The sequence below is a fragment of the Anser cygnoides genome, chromosome 3 (assembly GCF_040182565.1).
Source record: "Anser cygnoides isolate HZ-2024a breed goose chromosome 3, Taihu_goose_T2T_genome, whole genome shotgun sequence".
NCBI classification, from domain to species: Eukaryota; Metazoa; Chordata; class Aves; order Anseriformes; family Anatidae; genus Anser; species Anser cygnoides.
The window spans coordinates 30,326,684-30,351,205 of NC_089875.1; the positions used below are offsets into that span (position 1 = coordinate 30,326,684).

At 41.7% G+C, this 24,522-nt stretch overlaps 1 protein-coding gene across 2 annotated transcripts in view; it reads left to right on the forward strand.

Moving 5' to 3' along the window:
• Positions 1–24,522, forward strand: part of TTC7A (tetratricopeptide repeat domain 7A) — a 171,600-nt gene that overhangs the window by 71,993 nt on the left and 75,085 nt on the right. For both annotated transcript variants that reach the window (XM_048079466.2, XM_013171081.3), the window contains 3 exons: positions 2,685–2,742; positions 6,013–6,085; positions 12,405–12,565. In XM_048079466.2, the coding sequence (XP_047935423.1) occupies positions 2,685–2,742; positions 6,013–6,085; positions 12,405–12,565 (292 nt within the window). The remainder of the gene's footprint in view (positions 1–2,684; positions 2,743–6,012; positions 6,086–12,404; positions 12,566–24,522) is intronic.

Sequence of the window (24,522 nt, forward strand, 5' to 3'; positions counted from 1 at the left end):
TCTATGATGGAGACCTAGCAATACTTGGGGGAGGAGCAGTGGAAAGAACCTAAAAGATTGCAGTAAACATGTTTCCAGGCTATGAAATGTTTAAACTTAAGGCTTCTGTCTGCCCTTCAGTACAAATTTACTTGGGAGTTTTGCTCACCTTCTGAGCACGTAGTTATTATAAAATGTATGTAAAACTAACTTAAATGTGCTAAAAATGCACTCAGCAGTTGCTGCATTAGAGGTACAAGGGTACAGGGTCCTTCAAAATTGACCTTCCAAATTCTGCTCTCATTTTTTCTGCACTTTGGTTTAAAAATTTTGCAATGCTGAGGTAACAAACAATGGCACAGCCTCTCTTGCAGCCATAGATTTTGTGTAGAAATGTGGATTTTTTTCAAATTTAAAAGAGAGGGAGGAACTTAACCGTTACTGTCCATGAGATATCTCTTAACTTCTTCCATCATTCTGTACGTGGCCTTTGTACATGGTGTGCGTATTTGGGATCGGTCATGAAGACTGTGTGGTGGAATGCCGCACCAGAGTCTGAGAGTTGCAGTTTGAGCTCAGTTTATGTTTCTAGTTAAAATCAAGTCATCCTTCCAGTGAACTTGCTCAGTTGTCTCCTCAGCTTGCATTCTCTTGTATCCCACCCCAAATCGCTCTTCATTGTTTTTTTTTTTTCCTAGTTTCTCTCTTCAAAGTGTAAAAAAGACCCTTTTTGTACAAATGGCAGAACTCAAACTTTGTTTATCAAAATCAGGCACAAATCTAGAGACAAACAACCAGATTTCCAATTTAGCTGCAACTGAATATGCAGCTCATACTGTGGGAGGTGGGACTCGCATGCTGCTTCCTAGCAGTGCAGAGTCAAAGCTGAGTGTTATTGTAGAATAATCATTTCATTTCCACAACATATTTTGTGCTCTTACTTTCTGACTACAAGTTAATCAGTCATCAGTCAAAAAGTCTTACTAGACTGAACCTGAAAGTTCTTCTAGCTTCTCCATTTTGCATTTATTTTTGAGGCAAATGATAAAAATCTCTTTACATCTTCCTCATCATGTGGCATCTCCAGAACTGCTGTTACTTACATAGGGAATCTTGCAGTTTCCATAAGAAACAGAATCTGGTATTTTTCTGGGTGAACGTTTACAGCTATAATCAAATCCTTTCCAGTGTCTCCACAAGCATTTTTATGTGAATGTCAATATTAATTCTTTTATTTTTTTTTCTGTAAGCTCTCCAGCTCTGTTACTTTTCAGTATTTGGCAGTAGACCCGAATACTGAATTTAAGGCTATTGAGAGTGAAGTGTTTCCAGTTTTTATAAATGTTGCATTTTGCATGAAAGTGCATGTCTTCAAATTCATTCTTTAAACTGCAATTTTTTTGTTTGGTTTTTACTACGTAGAGCAGATTTTACGGCATAAGCAATTTTTGATCTTTATGATTCTTCCCAAACGAAGCTGGTGTTTTGAAGAGCTATTGGAAAGTGTTAGGAATAAAAAAAAAAAAAAAGGTCTGGTGACTATAACTGCTTACGCAAAATAAATTATTTGCGATGTTTCACTAACTAGTGTGCTGCAGAATCTAAAGTGATTACATTTGTACAACTTTTAGAAGAATGAAACTCTTTCCTCCTAACTTACAAGAATATTTGAATTTTATCTGTTTTTGTGTTTTTGTTTTGTTTTTTTTTTTTTCTGAAATATATTCTACTTTACAATGTTTCTATTCTGGAGCTTATATTGACTTGATATACGAAGTGAAATGTATTTATAGGTGGATGTTTGGTGGATTAACTGACTACTCATCACTTCTTTGTATTTTTGATCAGTAGCTCTCAAGACAGTTCAAGACAGGTAGAACAAGAAACTTCTGCGATGTAAAATCTGGAAACTAAGAACTGGAGCAAGGCAACCAGTATACTTCTGAACTTTTATTGCTAGCTTGCCAGATATTCTGCGTTGAAGAGAGTCCTATTTCTCTATGCTCTTCCTCTATTCCCTTTGTTCTTGATGATAATGATATCTTATGATACCCTGGCATAACAAGAACTTGATGATTCTTCACATCAAAACCAGAATTAATTCACACATCGAGAAGTGAGCCTAGTGGGTAGGATCCTTAATCAGTCAGAGGCAGCAACTGGGGCATTAGTGAGTGGCTAATGCCATACCTGAAATAACCTAAATGTTTGTTGTGTTATTAAGGGATTTGTTGTGGAGCTGTAGCTCTGGCTCCTGGTGTTCCCTGTTCCACCCGCAACACCCACCTACATGAAGATGGTGGTGGTGATGGTCTGTATCTACAAAGTTGGAACGTCCTGCTAGTTAAGGCCTTCAGTGTATACGCTGGCCTGGCAGAGGGCCTGGCATGCTCATTGTATGTTGTTAACGTATGTCCCGTTCTCCTCCCAGACCCCTTCAGTGGCATATGTTAACAAAAATGCTTCAGGGTTTCAGACAACGGAGTTGGAAGAATTTTATTTAAGAATAAAATTGAGATTTTGAGTTAAAATACTGGTTTTGTACATTTCTTTAAAAATAAAACAGCATGTTTTCCATCCATGACCATAGATACCACCAGGTTTCTACAGTTCTTATGCTCCTGGTTTGAAATACGCTGCACATTTTTTATTGAACCTGAAACATTGAATTCAGCTCTTAAATCACATTGTATATTGTCCTACAGCTACTCTGAAGAGCACTCAGGATGAATTAAACAAGAAAGCACTTCAGACTTTGGAGAGGTGAGTAGGAATCTTGCTGATTCTTCCATTATGTAGTTCTTTTGATGAATCCAGAATAAATTATTTTTAATGTTGTTTTTTTTTTGTGTGTGTAAGGCTATGTTGTCTGAAATGTTGAAAATAGTTCAGTAGATTTCAGCAACAGTCTGTCAAAACCATTCCTGTGATGGCAAAATGTGTTGATTATTTAGTTGAATATGAAGATGAGAGTATTTGTTCTACCATTAAAAGAAATAAACTTAGCCCTCAGTTAGCTGTAGTGGGGTCTACAGTGGTGGGAGATGCAGCTTCATTGTGCGGTGCCAGCAGGAGAATGTGGAAAGCTGGTTTTATTTCTGTTCCTGTGTGAAGTAGGCCGAAACACAAAACTCCCTCTTGGTGGGAGAATACCTTCACCACCGAGGTGTAGGCTGCTGTGGGGTCACCTGGCATCAGTGTGCCTACCAGTGGGAGCAGATGATTGCCATCCTAATGAATGTTTGCACGAGATGTTGTAATGAAAAGAGCTACAGAGTTAGCAATACAAAGTAGTCAGCACTCTCCTGTTATTCCCCGCTGTATTTCGTGGGGTGTCTGATTCAGTCAGTAGCTACACACTGAAAGTACCTGTGAATTAAACTCCTCTGCAACTACTGCTTCCTCCAGTAAAACTCCTTTGGTAGCGTGAGGTTAAAAACCCTTTTTGTCAGTTCTGTTGTGGTAGAGAGGTGAGGTGCAAGTGACCCTGTTACAACTAAGCCACATCACCCAAAATACACCAGGTGTTAGGGCAGTCAACGTTGTAAGCATAGTTGCTCAGATGGCAACTAAATGGAAGCCTGTATGGTCAAAGTCTTGGGATGAAGTATCTCGTTCTGGTTTTAGTGTGGTCATAAGTGCATTACAAAAAGTGAAGACGATCTGAGATTTTGAAGTATGGGTGTAGCAGGTTGAACACGGTACCGGATCCTAGCTGTTTTTCTGATGCTGAGCAAGGGGGAGTCCGGCATGTTTCTCCTGCACTGTTTTTGTAGTGGTTGCAGGAGCACATGGTAGTGGAAACTTACTTTTGTCAAGCTGAAACCACAAATGTAATTATGGATATTTACCCCATGGGGATCTGAACGATTTAAAAATGTGTATTTAAAAAGACATTTATACTGTCACTATTTAGATCAGGAGTATACTTAAAATCACACCAGTTCCCAGACTCCAATGTAATACCTTCACTACTGCCCAATTTTTCTGTAATTGCAGTACTGCAGTGCTTTTAAACTACATTTATTTTTATCCTTTGACCTTTCCCACTGGCTGTGGCTTGTTTTCATGGCATCTTAACTCTAGCTAGGAAGCAGACAAGGTTCTAGCCAGAAATTAGGTATTCAAGCTTCAGCCAGCAGGGGTGTCGTGACAGTAGCTACTAGTATCTCTATGCCTGGGTTTGGTTTCCTTTTGTTTTTTTCCCCCCTTGTTTTCCACCTCTTTTTAAAGTACATCTAGGATTTCTTAGGCTGTGGTTTGGCCTGTAGCCATCCTTATGAGTGGCCTTTTGAGCTGGAGGCTTGGATCAAGTATTTTTCTAATACCTTTTGAGGAAGCAGAACAGTAACGTAATGACTCTGTCTCTTTCCAAAAGCACCATTAATCTCTTCTCCCGTAGACCCACGTGAACTTTCCTGTTATGTATTGTTGGAGAGAGTATTGAAGATTTTGTAGGTGCTGCTTGCAAAAGAGGTGGCTCATCCTACTCCCAACAGTTTGGGGCAAAGCTGGATTCTACCTTACGGACTTTTATTTAAAATCTTTAAAGAAAGTGGAGAGAAGTGACTTGCCTGTACTAATTGCACCTGTGATGTATTTGGCATTGCTTTAGAATCCTTGAGTGCTGTCTTGACCTGCAGAGTTGTAGGGCACATTCAGTCCATGCTAAATCAATTAGTTCTAGAGCCATTAGTTACAAAAGTTAATTCCAACAGGTTTTTGCTCACAGGCCAAGGTGGCATTTGGGAGGTGGCCACCATTAAAATGGTCTGTGATTTGTTTCCTGAAGTAATTCTGTGACTTTTATTTGCTTGATTGTAATTAGCAAATCAATAGTTTTGGCAGGGTTTCTAACCACCAGCCTTGTCAGCCTGTCAGTTCTCCCTCATAGAAACTTTGACCACCTTCCCTGTCATTCTGGAGCACAGCCTGGAAAAGGGGTCGTCAGTGTCAGTCTGCTGTGAGGGTCCTTTCTCTTCCCACCTCCCCAGTGTGTGACGGCTTTGCTGTGTGACAGAGCCAGGAGCAAGCTCCATGCATCTGCAACTCCCTGTGGATCAACAGGCGGTAATCCACTGGTCCTGAGCTGGGCTGCCCACGTGGCACGAGCCATTGACCAACGCTGTTCCTAGTTTAGGTCCCCAAAACTTGTCTGCACGTTGCCCTGTTTAAGGGCTTCTCTGTGGGCTGCAGTTTCATGCCAGCTGCCCTGGCTGCCCATTCCTGCAACCAGCCTTGCTCGTGTGAAGGACTTCCACGTTGGGTGCTGGAGTTGCTGCAGTGCTCAGTAGCCAGGCAGTCTCTGCAGTGTGCCTCTCTGCCTGGCATGGACTAGAAGGTGGTGTCTGAGAGGTCCAAACTGGGTTAACAGGAGAAGCCCTAGCTTGAGAAGCAAGGGCTTTGGTTCTGGTCCAGGCTCAGCTCCTGCCATCAAATCCTCAGTCCTCCTGCAGCGCCTTCCCTTTCCAAATCAGGAGTCTGCTGTCAACAATTAGACTAGAAGCTGTAGGGTGGAGGATATTTGGTGTGTTTGGACATTAGCTGACATCACAGGCTCCTGATCTTTAGTCCTCCACACGCTCATAGTCACAATAATAGCAGAAACAATGATTACTTTTCAATGCTAACCCAACCCTCTCCTATTGTTTTTAAAGTGTCAGTATTGGAGCAAGTTGGACAACTATCTCCCCTCACCCAAATTACTTAAAATAATGCTTAAATGGTTTGTGTCACGAGTTAAGAGCTACTTTCTCCATCAGATATCTAAGTTCCAAAACATTAAATGATGTTTAATGACTGAGCATTTAAGTTCCCGACAGTTGTGTTTCTCACATCTATTCCCATGAGCCTGCCTTATCCAGGTGAGCATCAGCATGCTTTTTGTCAAGTCTCAGTGTGCTCTTCCATTACTGGTTGAGTTATGTAGGACAGGACTGGGCTTAGTTCTGTGTTTGTCACTCGTGGCAAAGGAGTTCTGGAAAGTACAATCTAACACTTGCTTCCTTTTGTGTTGTGTGGTTGTCCTTGAAGAGCACGTGAGTTGGGCCCAGAAGATCACCAAATCATCCTCTACTTGTCCCTGCAGCTGGCTCTTGTCAGACAGGTACGTGCAATAATTGCCAACCACTGAGGTGTGAGGAGGGTGAGAGAAGGGTGGTAAAAATGAACAAGATTAAGCTATGCTTAAACAGGGTCCCTTCCTGCCTACGTTATAACCAATATCAATCAGAATACGTTTAAGACTTTCTTTTTAAAGCAGTAATTTCGTAGTACATGTGGCCCTGGGGAATGGTCTTCCCTAGGGTGTGCTTTCAGCCCTAACTCTGAGCAGTGCTGTTCCTGCTCCAAGCAACTTTGTCCGGGTAGGGTGGGTGAGAGGTATTTATTCTTGTTCCCTGGGTATCATGCCGTGTCCCTGTGCCCTGCTGCAGGCTGCTCCAGAGGCTCTCTTGTTACTGCCTGGTTCTGTATCACACCAGATCTCACATTCTCAGCGCTGGGGACTGGTTTATTCCTTACTTGGGCACGTTCGGCGTTAGGCTTTGACGGGTGCTGGAGCGCTGCAGCGAGTGGGATTAGTTGGCATTTGAACACTGCTGCGGGTGTTAGCTCATAAAAATCAAGATGATCAGAAAATACACTGCGCTGTCTTATTTCTCTGTCCCTTCTTTTCAAAAGCCAAGGACTTTATTAGAGCAGCCCCTAGTTATTAAATGCTTCTATAGCTAAATTTGAAATTTCATCATCTTTTCCTTCTTTGGCAGGCATTCTGCTTGCTGCAGTTTTCTCTCCTTAGTCTACGTCACAGTCAAACAGTTGGATCCTTCTTACTTTCTTGAGCTAATTAGGAGAGCTGTGTGTTCATTAGGTTAAACTAATTGTTCCAAGAGAGCACACTCTCGATAATGTCACTTTTGTAACCCTTTCATAATGAGAGCAGTGTGTTGTGAGGAAGCCTGCAATAAGAAAGGATAATTAAAATGGCTTATTTTACTTTGTCATCAGCCTACTGGCTGCTTTATGATGCAGGTTGCTCAGGGTCTTTGATTAAAAAATATCCAGCAACCCCTCTTTATCCCACAGCTTCTGCCTCTTAGGGAGGTTGTCTGATTTGCTGCTCCTTTTGCCCCTTGCCATGAGTAAAAGCATTACAGCTTTTCAACTGCTGTTGAAAATAAATATTCAAATATTCAAAGTAAAAAGATTTTTGTGGTCATTTGTTCTTTCTTCACTGTTACTGGTGTACTGCATTTTAACTTATTATCCTTTCTTTTTCTCCAGTCGTAGCCCATCTTTACGCTTCTGTTTTGTGTGCATCATTTCATCATCCCCTTACCCTCCTGTTCTTCCCATTCAGTCTCTTGTCCTCATGTTCACTTTCTTTTGTCTACTTCTCCTGTGTATTTTCATCTTTGATATTTTGCCAGTCACCCCTGCTACCCTAGATGTGTGATCTAAATGCGTTATGTAGTGTCAGCCTGAGCCCTGCTATGCTGCTCCTGCTCTTCTCCATCCGGTGAGATATAAATCTTTAACGCATGCTTGGAGAGGGAGACGATACCTGAGACATCTTTATTTTTAGACTGCTGTAAAATATCCTACTCTTCTTTTGCCAGTTTACTTAATGATAAACATTTGGTAATGCATTTTTAATATGCTTAATTATTTAAAGTATCTAATATGTTCTCATTCCGATTAACTGAAAGATAAATGTTACCTTATTTTTTTTTGATAGATTGCATTAACTGTTAGATGTCATAGGGCTTTCATCAGACTATGCTGCAGTACCATACACAGTAGGTTATAAGATGATACCCAAACGTTATTCTCAGCAATAGGCCTTTTTGTTTCCATAGTCAAGGTCAATAAATGAGGTACCTTACCCAACGCTGAAACATCTAGGTATCAGCTTGCATCGATAAGAGAATGTTTTCGTGGAACAAAGCAAGAGACAACTTGACCGGTAGGGTGCCAAAGTTTGAGCAATTTATCTTCTTTGGAAGACTGTGAAATGTTTCCGATAGTACTAGTCTCTGTCAGTGCTGGGCACAGGAGAAGGGAAATGGAAAAGCGTGAGCTTCCCTCTGACACGTGATGAGTACGTGACAAGACAGGGAATGATTATAAAAAGCCCATCACAGATCTGGCAGCCTGAAGACCATCATCAACGAAAATGAAAGATGTTATGCTTGGTGTTTGTGCATGTGACTGTCTTAAAGACCACCGGAATCACTGGTGGACAGCAGCAGTGATCACAGGGTTGAGGTCAGCTCCATGGCATTTTAGGGCGGGCTTTTCATCAAAATAGAGTAAAACTCCCCCTTCTGTGAGGCGTGTCTCAATCTGGTTTTCCCCCGGAGTGGCGGTGCCATCAGGCTGGGGTCAGCATGTGCTGTGGTGGCTCTCCCCACCTGCAGGGCCGCTGGCGGCTGGCCAAGCCGACGGACAAAGCAGGCTCCCGGCTGCTGGTTCGGCTGCTCCTCCTGTTTCTGTGGTAACAGCGTTTGGATCAGCACAAACAAGGTAGCTCGAGCATTTTAAAGCTCACTGATTTTAATGCCTTGCCTTGTTTTTTAGCAGGCCAGTTTCTATGGAAATGACTCTGGAGAGTCAGCGCTCTTGTTAATTTTAAGCGCTGGTTCCATTCTCGTTTTGGGCAGTGTTGGCGTTTTTGACCTCGAATGCCATGTAAATCATTATTGGACACATAAAAACAACATATTGGTTTTCGTACCATTTTAATATTTGATTTGACCTTTTTTTGCATGAAAATAGGAAGGCAAAGACAGCCAGGGGCCAGCAGCTGAGAATTAGAGGTCTCACTTATCAATTTCATCTGTGGGCTGCCAACAGACCTGAAGTTTCAAGTGGCAATATCCAGAAAACATGGACTGCCTTCCAAAGTGTCTGGATGTAAAAATCAGAAACATTGGTTATGAACACCAAAGAAAACATTTCAGCTGTTTTCTCCGTGTTTTTTATCCTGGTTTCAGGGAGGTGAGAGTGTTGTCTTTACTTTGCCCCAGGAGAGGAGCTCTGTTTCCATTCAGCACTACAGATGGGGTTAGCTCTGTTCTCTGTTTCTCCCAGACCAACTAGGGCTTCCTCTGCTGTAGAGCAACATGTAGCTTTTGTGCTGAGGTCCTGGCCTAGATTTTTCTGGTGATGAAAACCAACTTGTAGTACGAATTAAATAATAACCTAATTCACAGTTTTGTCTGTGGTTGCTTTCCTGAGGTTTGGTGGACTGTAGCAAGTTTATTTTGAATGGAGGTTGTTGCCAGTCAATGAAGCTTTCTCCTTTCCGTAATCCCCATGCTATAATGACAGATGGAAGGAATAGTTGTAATGCTTAATTAACTGCAACTCTCAACTGATGTGAAAATATAAGGCCTGAAAACTCATCTGGATCGAATGCTTATGAGATCCTGTTCGAGTTACCACTCTAAAAATGCAAGTGCATTCTACCGTTGTGAATTATGTTTAACACCCATACTGTTTTCTTTTTTATACCTGGAATTGTAATATCCCAGCATTGTTTTTAAGGAAGCATGTAACATTACCTAAATAAATCCTATTATAAGAGACAGCCCAAACAATCCACGTTGTGGGATTATTTTGGTAGTGCTGCAAGGTGCTATTTCTACAGTATCATTGCTTCCTGATCAGTGTGATCTGAATATACCCATGTGCCATTCAGAACGGGTGCGGTATATTTATTAACAGAATGATGAATCAGGGAAGGGTAGCATCATCTGTTTGCAGGCCCCACTCGGACTTGTGGTCCAGCTGAAATAAGATTACTTTAAGGCGTAGCACTTGTAGGGAATTTAAACTGGCAGCCTGCCTCTGATACAGCCCTGAAGTTTCAGAGTGCCACCTGCGCTGCCAGCTTCCATCTTTCTCATATTACATAGTTACTTAAATAAATAAGCTGTGGCATCTGTCAATAGATTGATGATCTCTGTTTGCGTTGACTGCTGCCAAATATCTTGCTTTTGTTATTCTTAAAATTCAGTTAGAATTTTGTTGCATCTGGTCTGTTGCAGGTTGTTTTGTGTAATGCTTCCTGTAGAGGAAAAGAGTCTCCAGAAAATGTCAAAGGGTATTTTTTCTTGCCTATATTTCGTCCACTGTTTCTAATTACACAGCAGGAAAACTATGTAGGCTACTAATGGTGTTACAGCACTAAAGAATCTTTTTGGGCTGAATTTAAGCAATCAGGTGTAGGGGAGCATGTTAAATTCCATAACCATCCATTGCCTGTGATGGATGGTACTACAGGAAGGAGTTGTCTCCCAGCACTGAAATGAGATGTAGCTGTTGCATGACCTATGATAAAGAACAGAGGAAAATTATTTTAGATTACATCCATTTCAACCACATGTGAGTGCCTGTTCAGCAAGCACAGGTCTGTAGGAGTGACCACAGCTAACTTTTTTGCTGCTTTGTGTAAGTTAGTTTGCACATTCCCATGCAAGTAAGGTCAAGTAGCCTTACAACTTCTAAGGTCCCTCAACAGAGACGCTAGTTGCAAGTATTACTCTTCATCTGGTTCATGCTGGCAAATTAGGGTCATCTTCACAAACTTTGAATTATTGAGTAGGATCAGAATAGTTGCATTTGGAAGCGACCTCTGGAGATCACCCAGTTCAGTCCCCGCTCAAAGCAGGGTCACCTGGAAAGAAGCAGGTTGCTCAAGGCCCACTCTGGTCTGGTTTATAGATTTGTTTTTGTCTAATGAATTTGTTTTTCCCCAAATTTGAAATTTAGTAATAACCACTTGCGTGGGTCTGAGGTACAGAAACAGAAAAACTGAGAAGTGTTTTTAGTCCTGAAGGTAATTATCTTGATAGCAGTTTTGCTTTAGCAAGCTGAATTTCTACGCCTCTGGCGTACCTCCTGCAGTGCTTCATAGACTGGCAGATCGGGGCCTACAGCAGCCTCATGTCTGTTGTCCTGTTTCCAAGTAGTCTCGTTGTTGGTATTGTTTTTACATAGTAATGAAAAAGCGTTCTAGGAAGCTGCTGAGGGAACATTGGTGATTTTGGCCTATACGTTTACCTTTACAGTAGGCTGTAACAACACATGTAGCTCATTAAAGTAGCTGCCCCGACGAGCGGTAATTCATTAAAGCTGAGAACTCAGTCATATATCTGAACCTAGGCCAGGACACTCAGCAGTTTTGAAGCAGTGGGCCGGATGCCAGTTGGGGGTTACATCTGTGGATCGGTCAATCACTTCTCTCCAGGCTTGCATGGAGTCACCATGCAAGTAATAGTATAGTTAAGTACTTTGGCTTGTTTTATACACTATAAGAATGAAAAATCATTTGGGCATTAGAGTGAAGTTGTCCCATGAGTAAAATATGGACTGTGCTTCCACGCAGCATGTCTGAGATCTAGATGGTCAACAAACTTGTAACTGCAGGCAGTGTAATTGCTGCTCTCCGTTGTTACGTACAACCTGCCTTCCCGAGGGATCTTTGGAAGCAGTGGGAATTCCATGGTGGTGGTACACCGGGGCAGGAGAACCTCTGCAGAGCTTTGAGAGGTGGGAAGTTCTCATAGCAGGAAAGAAGAAATGGCATTCTCCATCTCTGTAGGGGAAGAAAGGAGGAAAAGAAACCTATACATCTTTCTGTTTTGCTTGTTGGAGACGTCCCGGGCTGAACACAGAACTGGAATAATTTAAATAACAGTTATTTCAAACACTAGAGGATCTTAAGAACATCTACTACGAACTTCTCTTTTGAATAGATAGCCTAGAATAAGTTATTGGATCACAAAGAACATGTGATATACCTGTATTCATTATAGATGTTTTCTGTCAAGTGGCACTTGATTTTAAATGATATGCTCTGCTCTGGGTGTCAGGCCTGCTCTTCACCTAGCTGCTAGGAAGGGTTTTTCTTTTTCTGATAGCATTTTGAATCTTGCCTCTTTTACCCTTCAGCACTCATACTTATTTTTTTGTTCTTGATCATGAAAGGCCCTGTACAGTCTTTGCAAGAGACAAAATGCAGCAAAGATCTGTAATGCTGTCACACAGGTGAAGAGGCAGCTGCCCATCGTAGAAAATGGAGTTGAGAGTTGGACCTGTGAAGTGGATCTGCTTACAGCATAGAAACATCGTGCCAAAGGAAGAGGGGATTGATTGGATCAGGACAACTGCTCCTGTTTATAGGCAGCAATTTAGTAATATGCAGACTCTTTTCTTTAGAACGTGTGGGTTTTTTCAAGCAATGCAGCCTGTTAATTTTGGCAGACTGTTCAGATAGAAGTCTTTCTCATCAGATGCCTGAGTAAGATTTCTTCAGAATCCCTGATGACTATATTTGTTCTTACCTTTGGGAATGAGGTATAATGCAGGACTGAAGGAGAAATGTGTTTTATTTTTATTTCTACCCCATCTCCTCCCAGATTTCCGATGCTATAGAACATCTTCAAGAAGCATTGCAGCTGTGCAAAGATGACATGAATTCTCTGCATCTACTGGCCCTCCTATTTTCAGCTCAGAAGCACTATCAGCATGCGCTGGATGTTATCAACATGGCTGTTGTTGAATACCCAGAAAGCTTTAGGTAAGAGTTATTACACATTCTGTTATATGATGTGATGCATCCCATCGGGAATGATCTGCTCACTGGCTCTGTTGTTCTCAGTTACACATATCTCAGAAGCCTCTTAGATCAGATATGCTACTGATATGTTACTCTGCACATAGGCGTACTGTAAAACTAAAATATGTGATGCAACCGTGATGCTGTCTGTCTGTATCAGGAATGGTTTTATAATTTGGTAAACTTCCTGGTTAAAGAGAAATAAATTGTGTATTGACCATTCTTTTGATTCTCATCTATGACACTATTTGCTGCAATAGCACAGCTGGGGAAGAAGATCATTTGAATATCCCAAACTGTAATACCATATAGCTGAAAGGCTCTCTAAAACCAGGTTTGAACCATCATAGACTTCTTGGAGCGAGAATTCTCCACTTTTTACACAACCAGCACTCAAAGATAGCTAAGACAGAGGTGGATAAGGAAGAAGAAACCTGTTATGTGAGGAACAGAGTATTTACTGTGTCACATCAACGAACTGGTGCATCAAGTCCAGGATCTTTCTTCCAGCACTTGCTGATAATGTATGTTTTGGGGGGCAGTGTCAGAACAAAGAAAACATGGTGTTCACAGTCAGCTTGGGGACTGTTGAGTGGGTTTCTTTGTGATGTCTGGCAATCTGATTTCCCCAAAGCAGGAAATAATACCTCCTCTGCTTCTCAGTGCCAGTCTTCATGTATGGAAATAACTTGCAAGGAAATGGTTTCTGGGAGAAGTAATTAATATTGGTAACGGAAGCCACAGGTTCATGCTTACACCTTGACACAGACCTGCTAGAGTGTGTGCTCTTGAAAGAACCCGTCTCTGTGTGTTGACTGAGCTGTGATATGTAACACAACTGGCAATGGGGCTCCTTTACACATATGAAGATGTGCGGGAGTAGGGGCAGGCTACTTGCTCTGCTGATCTAACTAGCCTGTTTCCGTATGGGTCTTTCTCTAAACCCACCAGCAAATAATTGATAAGTAAGAGAATGGAGGAAGAATATCTGAGCTGCAAGAAAAGACAGAGGGGGAAAAAGGCATTTTTAAAGAAAATGAAGACTAGGAATCCAGTGGCGGGGCGGGGGTGGGAAGGAGAATAATAGATACATCTATGGTTCTGACTAAATATTAAAACCATTCCAGACTTTCTAGAGGTCTAAAGTGCAGCTTATGATAGGAGGATTTTACTGCTTTATAAAACTTCTTTGAAGGGAGAGAGACCTGATGCTATTACAAAGCTCTACTTGTTATTGCCTTGGAGGAAAATTGTAGTAAATTTTACTACTGCATGGAATGACTACAGAAGACTCCAAGTAAATAGTATAGACAAGTTCAACTGCATGCTTTCAAAGCTATATTTAAAAGTGGTTGAATATTTTTCCCAGTTCTTGTTGATATGAACCAGGCAGCTGTATAATCTGGTGCCTTGAGGGTTACCTTGCTAATGACAACTCTTTTTGGAAGCATAGTTTGATGGCATGTATCAAGAAAAGAAGATAAAAGCTGCCTTAAGGGACTTCAGGGCACTATAGATGGCAAAGAAAAAATGAAGTATTACCTGGATGTATATCCTAAACAAAAGAAAAAATAATACATGAAGATTAAGGCCTTAGCTAGCCCAAACTGCAAGCATCTACTCTTTCTTTGGTTTCTTGCCATATATAACTAAAACGAGTTTGCTCCTGCTTTTTTATTTTTGTATTAAATTCTTTCATTATATATTTTAAAGAAATAATTATTCAGGGTGTCACATAGTTGGTTAGAGTGGTTCAAACAATTGGAAAAATTCACTGCATTGCTCAGCTAACATGCAACATCCTTTGGTGTGAGCCCCATAAGACTGACCCAAACGTATCCAGAAGTGCCCTTTGTTGAATGAAATGTTTAAACTTGCACAGACTGGTTAACAAAACCTATCCTGTTATTTGCCAGTTTGTTTTCTCTCTTCTGGATGGCCCCCTGTTAAGTTAGAACAGTACAATGTTACAGCATAATGTACAGCAATTTCTGATCACTGCCCAGTTTGACAGTGAATGTTTCATTAAATGATCACACCTTTGTAGCAGTTCTGCAACTGGGACAGGAATCATAACACTTTTAAATGAATATTCATCTAATATTCCTTCTCTTCCCAAGCTGTAAGTCACTACTGTGTTGCTTGCAGGGTTTCAAAACTAGTTATAAAGAGAAATAACACAAACTTTTGGGAAGCACTGCTATTCTGCACATAAAGATGAACAAAGAGGCAGGTGGGTTGTGGCTTGAGAGCAGCAGTGTCGCTATCAGATGTAGATGCTTTTGTTCTACCGAGATGCTACAAAGTACTTACTGTAAAGGTAGTGCAAAAAACTCAGAAGTCCAAGAAATACTATATATGTATCTTGGAGACCATCAATAAAAAGGAATTAAATTTTGCATGGAGAATTGCTTGTTCTGTAGTCCTCTCAGTGGTGTTGTAGCAGAAAGCTTTTTGTTTTTCCATCACTACTGCATTAATTTCATTAAGGGCATGAAGTAATCTTCTGGCAAGATTACTGGTTTGGACTTGCTGTGAGGAGAGCTATTGCGTGGTGTATAAGCAATAGCATTTATCAGTGACATTGGTACAGCGATGTCAGGTACTTCTGCTCACTTAAACAAAAATAAAAGTATAATCAGGATCTCAAAATGCACGATTAAAGTGACATGTCCAGTTTGTTTTCTTTTTCTATTACTTCTGAGGCTATTGTATGTTGAAAATAAACAATCTATGCTTGTTTTGAGCAACATCTTTAGGGGCAGTGTTGGGGTGGTACATATCATTGACAGGCAAAAATTAGAACTGTCTTTTTTGCCTTTAATCTTCATGGGGAATGAGGAGTCAATTTTCCCTAAGCCGCTGGCGTGCAAACCTTCGTGTTACGCCTAGTCTATACTACAATTTTTTGTCAGGATAGTTGTCCCCCCCGCTTAGGTCTATACTGTAGAAAGGTTTTACCTCTATTCTCATGAAAGTGGTGGTGGCCTCACTTAGCTTTAGAAGTGTGGCCTTAGAGAATCAGATCGGCGATGTTTATATGACTCCAGCTCATCATTATGCAAGAGGCAATGAAGCCTGGTACATCTTGTGAGCAGTCCTGGTGATAAAAACAGCTTGTTAAAATTCTCAGAATATTGTATTGTATTTTGAACTCCTCAAGGGTACAAGGCCTGGGGATCTAAAGCAACAATAAATTCACATTTTGGCTGTAGCATCTGATCATGTTATGCAACTCTTATAAATAAGATAGTCAGAACTCTTAAGGGTGGAGCTTCTGTAAGTTGACGTCTTGTAGTGATGTGTTCACACCATGGCTGGTGAGAGTGACCCACAAATGTTTTTATCTCTTTATTATGCCTTAGACAACAATACAGAGTAATAAAAAATGGGAGTATGTACTTGAGATGGTGAGGCTGATCTGCGGTACAATAATACAAAACATATTAGGCATCTATGAGTCACTTAAACAAAAAAAAGTATTATGTGAAATTAGAAGGCTTGTTTGGAGTTGTTTTTTTGCTGTACTAATCGTGAACGTTTGCTTTTGGCATGTTACGATCCGTTATTTTTTCAATAAAATTAAAAAAAAAAAAAGTGATTGAAATGATCATAACTGTACTCCAGGGAACTGGTAATGATATTGAGTATTTCTATGACAAATATATGAAGGGAAACCTTTAAGCTCGTCTTCCGAATCCTATTCATGATAACTTAGGTACTTAAAGGTAAAAAAAAAAAAAAAAAAAAGAATTCCAGAAATAGATATATCATTTTTTACTGTTTTGGATTTTTTTTGACAATTTTGGCATTTTTGGGGGAGGGGGGTTGGTTTCTGTCTGTGTTTTGGCCTGGAAGATTTGAGATAACACCCACAAGGTCCTGTACTTAAGAGCAATTTATTTGTGTAAAAGCAGGAGATACCATAAGGAAATGTCAGTAACTTTGTGTTTTAAATTTCAAGCTCAGATTTTGTGGGTTTTCCTGTAGATTCCTGCTGTGTATATGTGTTCGGGCAGTTTTTTGACATGATGTTGGTTTTGACATTATGTTTAAGGCTTAGTGACTACAGATAAGCTGGAAGAAAAGGAGGCCTTTAAACCACTTTGTGAGAGTAGTAACTGGCTAACTTCCTTTTTGATCTTAAAATTTCTTTGTGTTTATTTGAAGGGTCAGGCCTTAACAGAATATGTTCTGACCACGCAGCATGGGTGCTTTCTGAAGGATCAAAATGTCAATTCTATATCCCTCTATTTGCAATTAACTTCTTGCCGTTACTTTCCTACCTGGATGGAGGAATGGATGCTTTTCGGTTCCTGCTGGCTCACTTCAGTGCGTTGTACATCCTGCTTTATCAGTGAGTTAATCCCACCCCCCATACTTTTTTTCCCTGCTAAGTGTCATTTTCTTTGGAACAGCTGCAGGGTGTTCTGTTTTATATTCAAAGGAAGTGTTTAGGAGCCCTGACTGTCTATGTTGAATGCCAGAATATATTGGAAAATAACATGTGTGTATTGACTGGGCAGCAGTGAGTCAGGTTGCCACCAGAAACACTGCTGGGTGGAATTTGGCCGTAGTACTTGCATGCGTGGATGAGGAGGTGACTCGGTGGTTGGGATAACTGTGCTTCCACTAGGCACTTCTGTGAAATCCAGAGGCAGACCTGGTTAATGGAGATCAGAAGGAGGACCTGAGGCGTGCTTACTGCCTGAAAACAAAGAACCAAGGGAGGATGTTGGCATGTGTGTGAGAAGCCCAGCTCTGGACTGAGCTTTCCTGCTGCCAGGCTGCAGAGGATGCTGCCACTTACCAGCAGCTTCAGGCATTAGTTTCTGCAGGAAAACACAATGAGAACCCTCCTGAATGGAACTCTTTCAATGCTGTTTTATATCCGTGAAGGAAGAAACAAGATGCCCTCACTTAGCTGTTTTTCATCTTTGTACATCTGGTAAAGGTGAAGATAAAGGCTGTGGAAAATATGTTGTCAAACATACAGACCTGATAATCTGGAAGTGTTTCCTGAGGCTCCCAGAGGCCAATCACTAGAGTTACAGAGGAAGAGATGGGTGGGTTTTGGTGTTTCTGTTTTCTTTTTTTTTTTTCTCCTTAATAGGCAGTCCTGTTTGGTTTTTTTTTTTCTGAAGTCTTCGAAAATGAAAGGTTGATAAAGTGTCTCACTTTTGGGTTGGGAATTTATTTTTCAGAAAAAAGAGCATCAGCTTTATTAGCATTCACTGAGAATGAATGTTGATAATCATTGCTGGAAAACTCAGGTCCTCAAATGCATAAAGGCCTATACTTAATATATAAAGTGTTACACTTAGCAAATTGCTCTTCAGCGTAGTAAGTGACTTCCCAAGAAGTTTGCAGCGTGGCCAGGTCATATTTTCTCACAGATGAGTATCATGCTCTGATCACTCAATGAAAGTTTTTTCTTTCCTATCCAGATGGAAATTTCAGATCTGAGTGGTTTCTACTCTAAGGTCCTAGCTGCATTTATCTAAGGAGAAAAGCACAAAATGTTTTTTATTATTATTATTACTATTTCATTTGAAAAGAAGAGGGAAGGGAAAGTATTTGGACTTTCCAAAGAACTCACCAGGGAACAGAAACTAGGCATAGTCATTTTTCAGCCACAAATGTGTTTTTTGTCTTCTGAGAGCAAGGAAGGCCTTTGCTTCTCACTCTCAGAAACACTGAAAATAATTGCTGCTTAAGTGGTAAGTCTGCTTCTGTTGCCATTGTCATTAATGCCTGCAGAACCCAGTATGTAAGTAGACAGTTGTATTAGTCGATATTCATGTTACTTAATATTTTAGTCTCTCTTAGTAAGGGAAAGGGAATGATGAATGGAGATATAATAGAGAGAGACTAGTGTAGAAGTTCTGCATTACCAACATGCCTTTAAAAATGTCCAGACGTATTCCTCAATATGTTAACTTTTCACTACACAAACCAGATAATGTGAGTCGTTTGTGAATGCTTTATTCTTTTTTACCTTCACTTGAAGTTTTCTGTTACATATGTAGTTCAGCAGTAAGTTTGTCTTAAGACTGTATTTTAGGAGGAACGGCAAATATGAGGATAGAGAGCTAAGTGTCCACTCTCATTAGCAGAATTCCTGTGTATTCCTCCTATATATTTCCTCCTGGAGATACGAACTGCTGGAAATCTTAACAGGCTAAGAAATGAATGCAGCGACCTCTACTCCATATGTCTCTATCAGCTAGAGAAGTGGCAGGCGGCTAATAACAAGCACCTCAAATGAAGATAAGGTGCACTAAAATTTGTAGTGAAAGGACTCCTGGGCATCTTTTTTCCCCAGGAATCTGGCCATTTGTGTCTACCATCCAAGCACTTGTGATGATTTGAAGTTGTTTGGTAGCTTTTCTTGCGTTTTCTCAGGACAAGGTCACTGTCTTTCAGGTGTTGGTAGAGCATGCAGCACAGTGGGGCTCTGAACCCAGCTGAGAACATAGCATGCTGCTGCAGTATGTATAACGAATGGGAGAGACGGCCAGTTGGTCCTTCCACAGGCAGGCAAGAGAGCTGTGTGACTAAGTAAAAGAGGAAGCTCTGACTCTTACCATGGGAGTTCAGCCAACCAGTCGTTTTCTCCAGTTCTTCAAAAATTAGATGTTTGAATTGGGGAACAGATAGGAAAAAAATCTTTTGTTTGGCTTAATAAATTTCAGTTTAAGTGGGAAAAACAGAAAAATAGGAATGACATAACAAGATGCAAAAGGAATAGGATACACATGCTGGGATTATATTTAAAGATTAGTGAGCCTCCTCCAGCCTTCCCTGGATGATTGCAGTGGAAGTGCTTGGAGATGTCACTGTGACATTGGGTAACAAAAATGGCAACGGAAGAGACGAGAATACAGCATCTGTCCACCCCCAAGGTGCATGTGCCAGGTGCCCCAGACCGCAAGAAGGGTGCTCCCTGCCAAATTATGCTGCAGGAGAGGTGTGCACCATCTGTAAGACCCTCAAAAAATAGCTGCTGTGTGCAGAGGAGCAAGAGGGATGTCAACACTGCCAGGGCTGCTCCTCACAGGGAGCTGCTGCCCAGCTCCTCAGGGCACTGCTGGCAGAGCCACTGCAGGGACATGGACTTCTTTGGGCTGGCTGCCCAGCTGCTTGCAGTTGCAACCTTGAGCCTTGTGGAGCCCGTAGGCTACTCTAAGCTGTGTAGCAGCTCTTCAGCTAGGCATCGGCAGTGCCTGTGAGCTAGATGGGAAAAGCAGTCAATGGTAACTAGAGCTAGGTAGCAGGTGGAAGGGTAAAAAGGCCGGGAGATTCCCCTGGCCAGTGCAAACCAAATATGTGCTAATGTGCAGAGCAGTGCCCAGGGCTTAAAGATCCTTGCAAAAACTCCTGCTCTAATCTGTGCTGGTACCACCTCACCTTGAGAAGTACTGTGTATAGTTTGGGGTGCCTCAAGATAAAAAGGACGTAAAAGTATTAGAGAGCCTCCAAAGCAGGGCTACAAAGTGGTGAAGGGTTTAGGGGGCAAGACGTATGAGTGGCTGAGGCCCCTTGGTTTGCTCAGCCCAGAGCAGAGCAGGCCGAGGGGAGGCCTCATGGCGGCCTGCAGCTCCCTCACGAGGGGAGCGGAGGGGCAGGCGCTGAGCTCTGCTCTCTGGGGACAGCGACAGGACCCGAGGGAACGGCATGGAGCTGGGAGAGGGGAGGGTCAGGCTGGGTGTTAGGAAAAGGTTCTGCACCCAGAGGGGGGTCGGGCACTGGGACAGGCTCCCCAGGGCAGTGCTCATGGCACCCAGCCTGCTGGAGTTCAAGATGCATTTGGATGATTCTCTCAGACGTATGGCTTCATTTTTGGGTGGTCCTGCATGGAGTCAGGAGTTAGATGCAATGATATTTGTGGGTCCCTTCCAACTTGGGATAGTCTGTGATTCTGCCTGATGTGTTTAAAACAAAACAAAGCCACCTCAGGAAACCACTGGTGAGTGGCATGAGGACGTTTGCTTGGAGTGGTTCATACCACTGCCAACCAGCTGTGCTGATCTCACGTCTGGGGGATTTTTAATCAGTGTGGGATGGCTTTAATCTGTATTCTCCCCACACCTCCAGGAGGGGTTCCTGTGAGGGAGAGCGGCCGGACATCCTCTGCTTCCCTAAGCTGTGGCTTTCTTGTGTGGAAAGGCTCGTTCAGAGCTGTGCACTCCAGTATTGGCAGCTTGTTGCTTGGAGAGGTGTGAGTTTTTTTCCCTATCTGAAGTGCATGTGTGACGTGGGGTTCTTTCACGTGTAGTAACATATAAGAGTCAGGATACATACACTGAATTATTTTCTAATCACAAAAAAATCTTCTGACCCGGACGGTACATTTTCCTATTTGTTACTCTCGTGCTAAAGCAGATGGAAGTGCTTGGAATACCCTTTGTTGCCAGGTGTATAAACAATGTCACATCTTAATCAAGAGGCTGCACATTGTCGGTTTGGAAATGCCAGCTGGAAAAGGCTTTTATTTTTAAGTCCACTTGAGGGGAAAAAAGGCGGGGGGGTCAATATACGCACCCTTTGGAGCCTTCACAGCAGATGATTTTCCACTTTAACTCCTAAGAAGGAGATATTTGCTGTACCTAGTGTAGAGTGGCAAGGAACCCACAGAAAGATCCCAAGTGTGATGGGGTTGAAGCCTCTGCTACCAGCTAGCTGGGGTTATGCTACTTCCTTCTCAGTAGCAACCAGCAATTGCCTGCTACTTTCCTAGTCACCTACAGATGTCAAGAGTCTGCATACTGGGGGCATAGTCCTGTGCAAAAGACCTGTGGGAAGAGGAAGGGAGATCCTGTAGGGTAATGACAGCCATCTCTGTGTGTTTGGTGTGCACCATCTGTGGTTTTGCAGTGCAGGAAAATTTACATCTGAAAGCCTTTGGTCTTTGGTGATGTTTCTCTTCTCTCTGTCATCCCATGTGTATTCCTTGGGTTTGGTAGCCATATTTTGTCCCACATATCTAAGCTGCTTTTAAGCAAAGCCCATTTACATTTCTTACAATAATTAAAAAGTTGCAGACACAAACCACATCTGAATCAAACCTTCATCGTTTCATAAAGGATTGAATGGCTATAGAAAAGAAGAGAGCAAAGCAAGCTTGACTTACCCTTTAGTTAGATTTTTCTGGGGTTTTAGAAACAAACACGTTAAGCTTCTGCAATGCTTGTTTATTAGTTTAGCCCTAGGATGATACTGTGAAGGATGGTAGCTAAAATAAGCTGCATTTGGGGGTATTTTATTTGGCTAATTAGCTGTAACAGTGTTATTGAAAAGTATGCAGATAATTCTAGTGTCTTAAAAGAATGAAATAACTTCAGACGCCTTGCAAGCTCAGAACTGGAAACTTATCTAATCCTTGCAATGTGTGTTGTCATTGGTTGTACGTGGAGTATTAATTTAGACTTTGCTCATTTTTCCACCTAGATCTCCTGCAAACATTTGATAGCAAAAATGATGATTTAGGTATGGCAATATCTGCTTCTGATACCATCTAATTGGTCTCTGCACATGGCAGAACTGGTGTCTCATTTTACAAGGTGTAGTCATATATACTGTCAGTCTGGGAATTCTCAATGTAAACAACATTGTAGCTGAACAATAATTTGATTTTTTTGGTCTAACACAGTAAAGCTATGGTATAATGTAAAGCTGCAATGCCAGGAAAAGCTGGAAACAATATTCACAAATTATGTATTCCAGCAGGTACTCATTATTTGCCTACATAGACTAGGTCATTAGTCTGGGATTAGTTGCAAGACATGGGAGAGGCAGAAATCATGGTTTATGTGTCACTCTGACTACTGTTAGTACAGGGAAGAAGCAGTGAAGCAGTTCTGTATCCAAACAACACCTTAAGGAAATCGTGTTTCTTAGCAGGTAGGGCAGATGTTCTCTTCAGCACTTACGAGGCTGTAGTAAGCTATAAGACTGGTTGCAAATAATGCCATAACAACAACGAAAAAAGGCATGTTGCTGTACCATTGAGGACAAAACCATATACAGGTTCTCACAAATGAATGAATAAATTGTAAGTGCTTCCTCTGATGTGTGAACTCTGAAATTAACACCACTGATTTCTGCATGCTAAGAATAGTACAGCGTGTCAGCACTGAGGGAGAAAAGAAAAGACAAGAGAAAGATACCTTCCCAGTCTTTCGTAGCTTTTGAATGGCTTAAAGCTTCAGCTATGGAGCATATATGGCTACATCTGTCATTGCAGAAGTTAACTAAATAGCCCTGTGTCAGCACTGTAGTAGAAAAATGACTAGTCATTGACTTGGCCACAACCTGAAGAGATGCTTATTGCAGGAAAACAAGTGTACAAACAGGGCTGTATTTTCTGACCTCAGCACTTGTAAGTGCTTATCTTTGCTTGCAAGCAGTTCTGTTTGGACTCTTGGCCTTTTAAGAAAAAGCATAGTGTCTAGACTTCAAGCTGAGGAGAAGGAAAGGCACCGTGGTAAAGCTGTTTTACCCTACCCAAGTAGGGGAAAAATTACAGCTGAGAATGGTACAGATGGCCTGAACCCGCCTGGATCGTAGTACTTGAGTAAGAGCATCAGATGCCTACCTCAAAAAGTGAGGTCCTGTCATCTCTCTTTCCACTGGGGATCTCATAAGCCATCTTTCCAATATTATGTATAATAGTTTGTCTGAAAATATTCCCCTGAAGAAAAAGAAAAAAAACTAGAATACATTAAAGGCCAAGGGAGAGAGGATATATATTTTTACTGAAGTTAAACTTTCTCAAATTAAACTGATAAAAATGTGACAAAACAAAACATCACAGTGCTGCAGGATAGGCTGTTTGTACCTGGTGCTCTCTGAACTGGGGACACGGATTTTTTCCATTAAATTCAAAGGCCACTCAACAAATTTTATTAAACTCGATTGCCAGTTTCTCTTGTACATGACAGCTGCTGCTAACAGCATCATTGTCTGGGGAGGAAGTCGCTGCATGTCTTATTCTGCGCAGAGTCCCTCTAAATTCCTTCTGGCACTGCCAGCGGCTTCAGGATATGTTTGTGAACAATGCTGGTTGTGCTTGCAGCACTTAAATAGCGCCATTAAACCGCTTCTCCAGCGTACACACTAATCAGCATTAAAGCATGTTGAGTTTAGTCTTGGAATAGAAATTGCAGGCAGGACCGGTGCTTTCTGAAGTTTAAGGCTGCAGTTGCGGGGAGGTTTTATATAACAAATACCTCTGGCCTTAGTCAGGGCCACTTGTAGTGAGAGTAACTATAGAAACAAAACAAAGTTTCTAGCTATTGAAGGAATATTTCCAACAAGCAGGGCATCGGTCTCTGATCCAGCCCCTGAAATATGCTTATTTATCGTTTTTGTGTGGATTGCTATTTTAATAGTTACTACTGTATTTTCAAAGATTTTTAGAATTTTTTTTTTACTTTTGATGTCGGATTTTTTTTTGGCCTAAAATCTCTGGAGGGACTTGCTCTGTTTTTTGCCATCGAAGTGAAATGATCTAATTCTATTGTTTCTTTTTTTAACCTGCTTTCCTAAAGAAGCAAGGATCATGCAATTGGGCTTTTGACATCTTGAACGCTTCTGAAAATACTGGCTGATCTGAAACAAGTCCTGGAGGTGTGGTAGAAGTCCCATCAACAATTAACTTTCTGCAAGCTTCCCAGAAGCATGTGGCTGCACAGGGGCACCCAGGTGAGGAGGGTGCAGGCAGTGCCAAGCTTCCCCCTGCCCAGCTTGGCAGCAGGACAGCAAGCTCACATGCAGCGGGGACCTGCCCGCGGACTCGTAGCTCCAGGTGGGAATGGACACAGAGGATGCAAATCCATAGGGAACTAGATGCCACTTGGGCAGTGGGCAGTTCGTGGGGTTTAATGAAGGGTATATAAATACATGCCGTTTGTTTC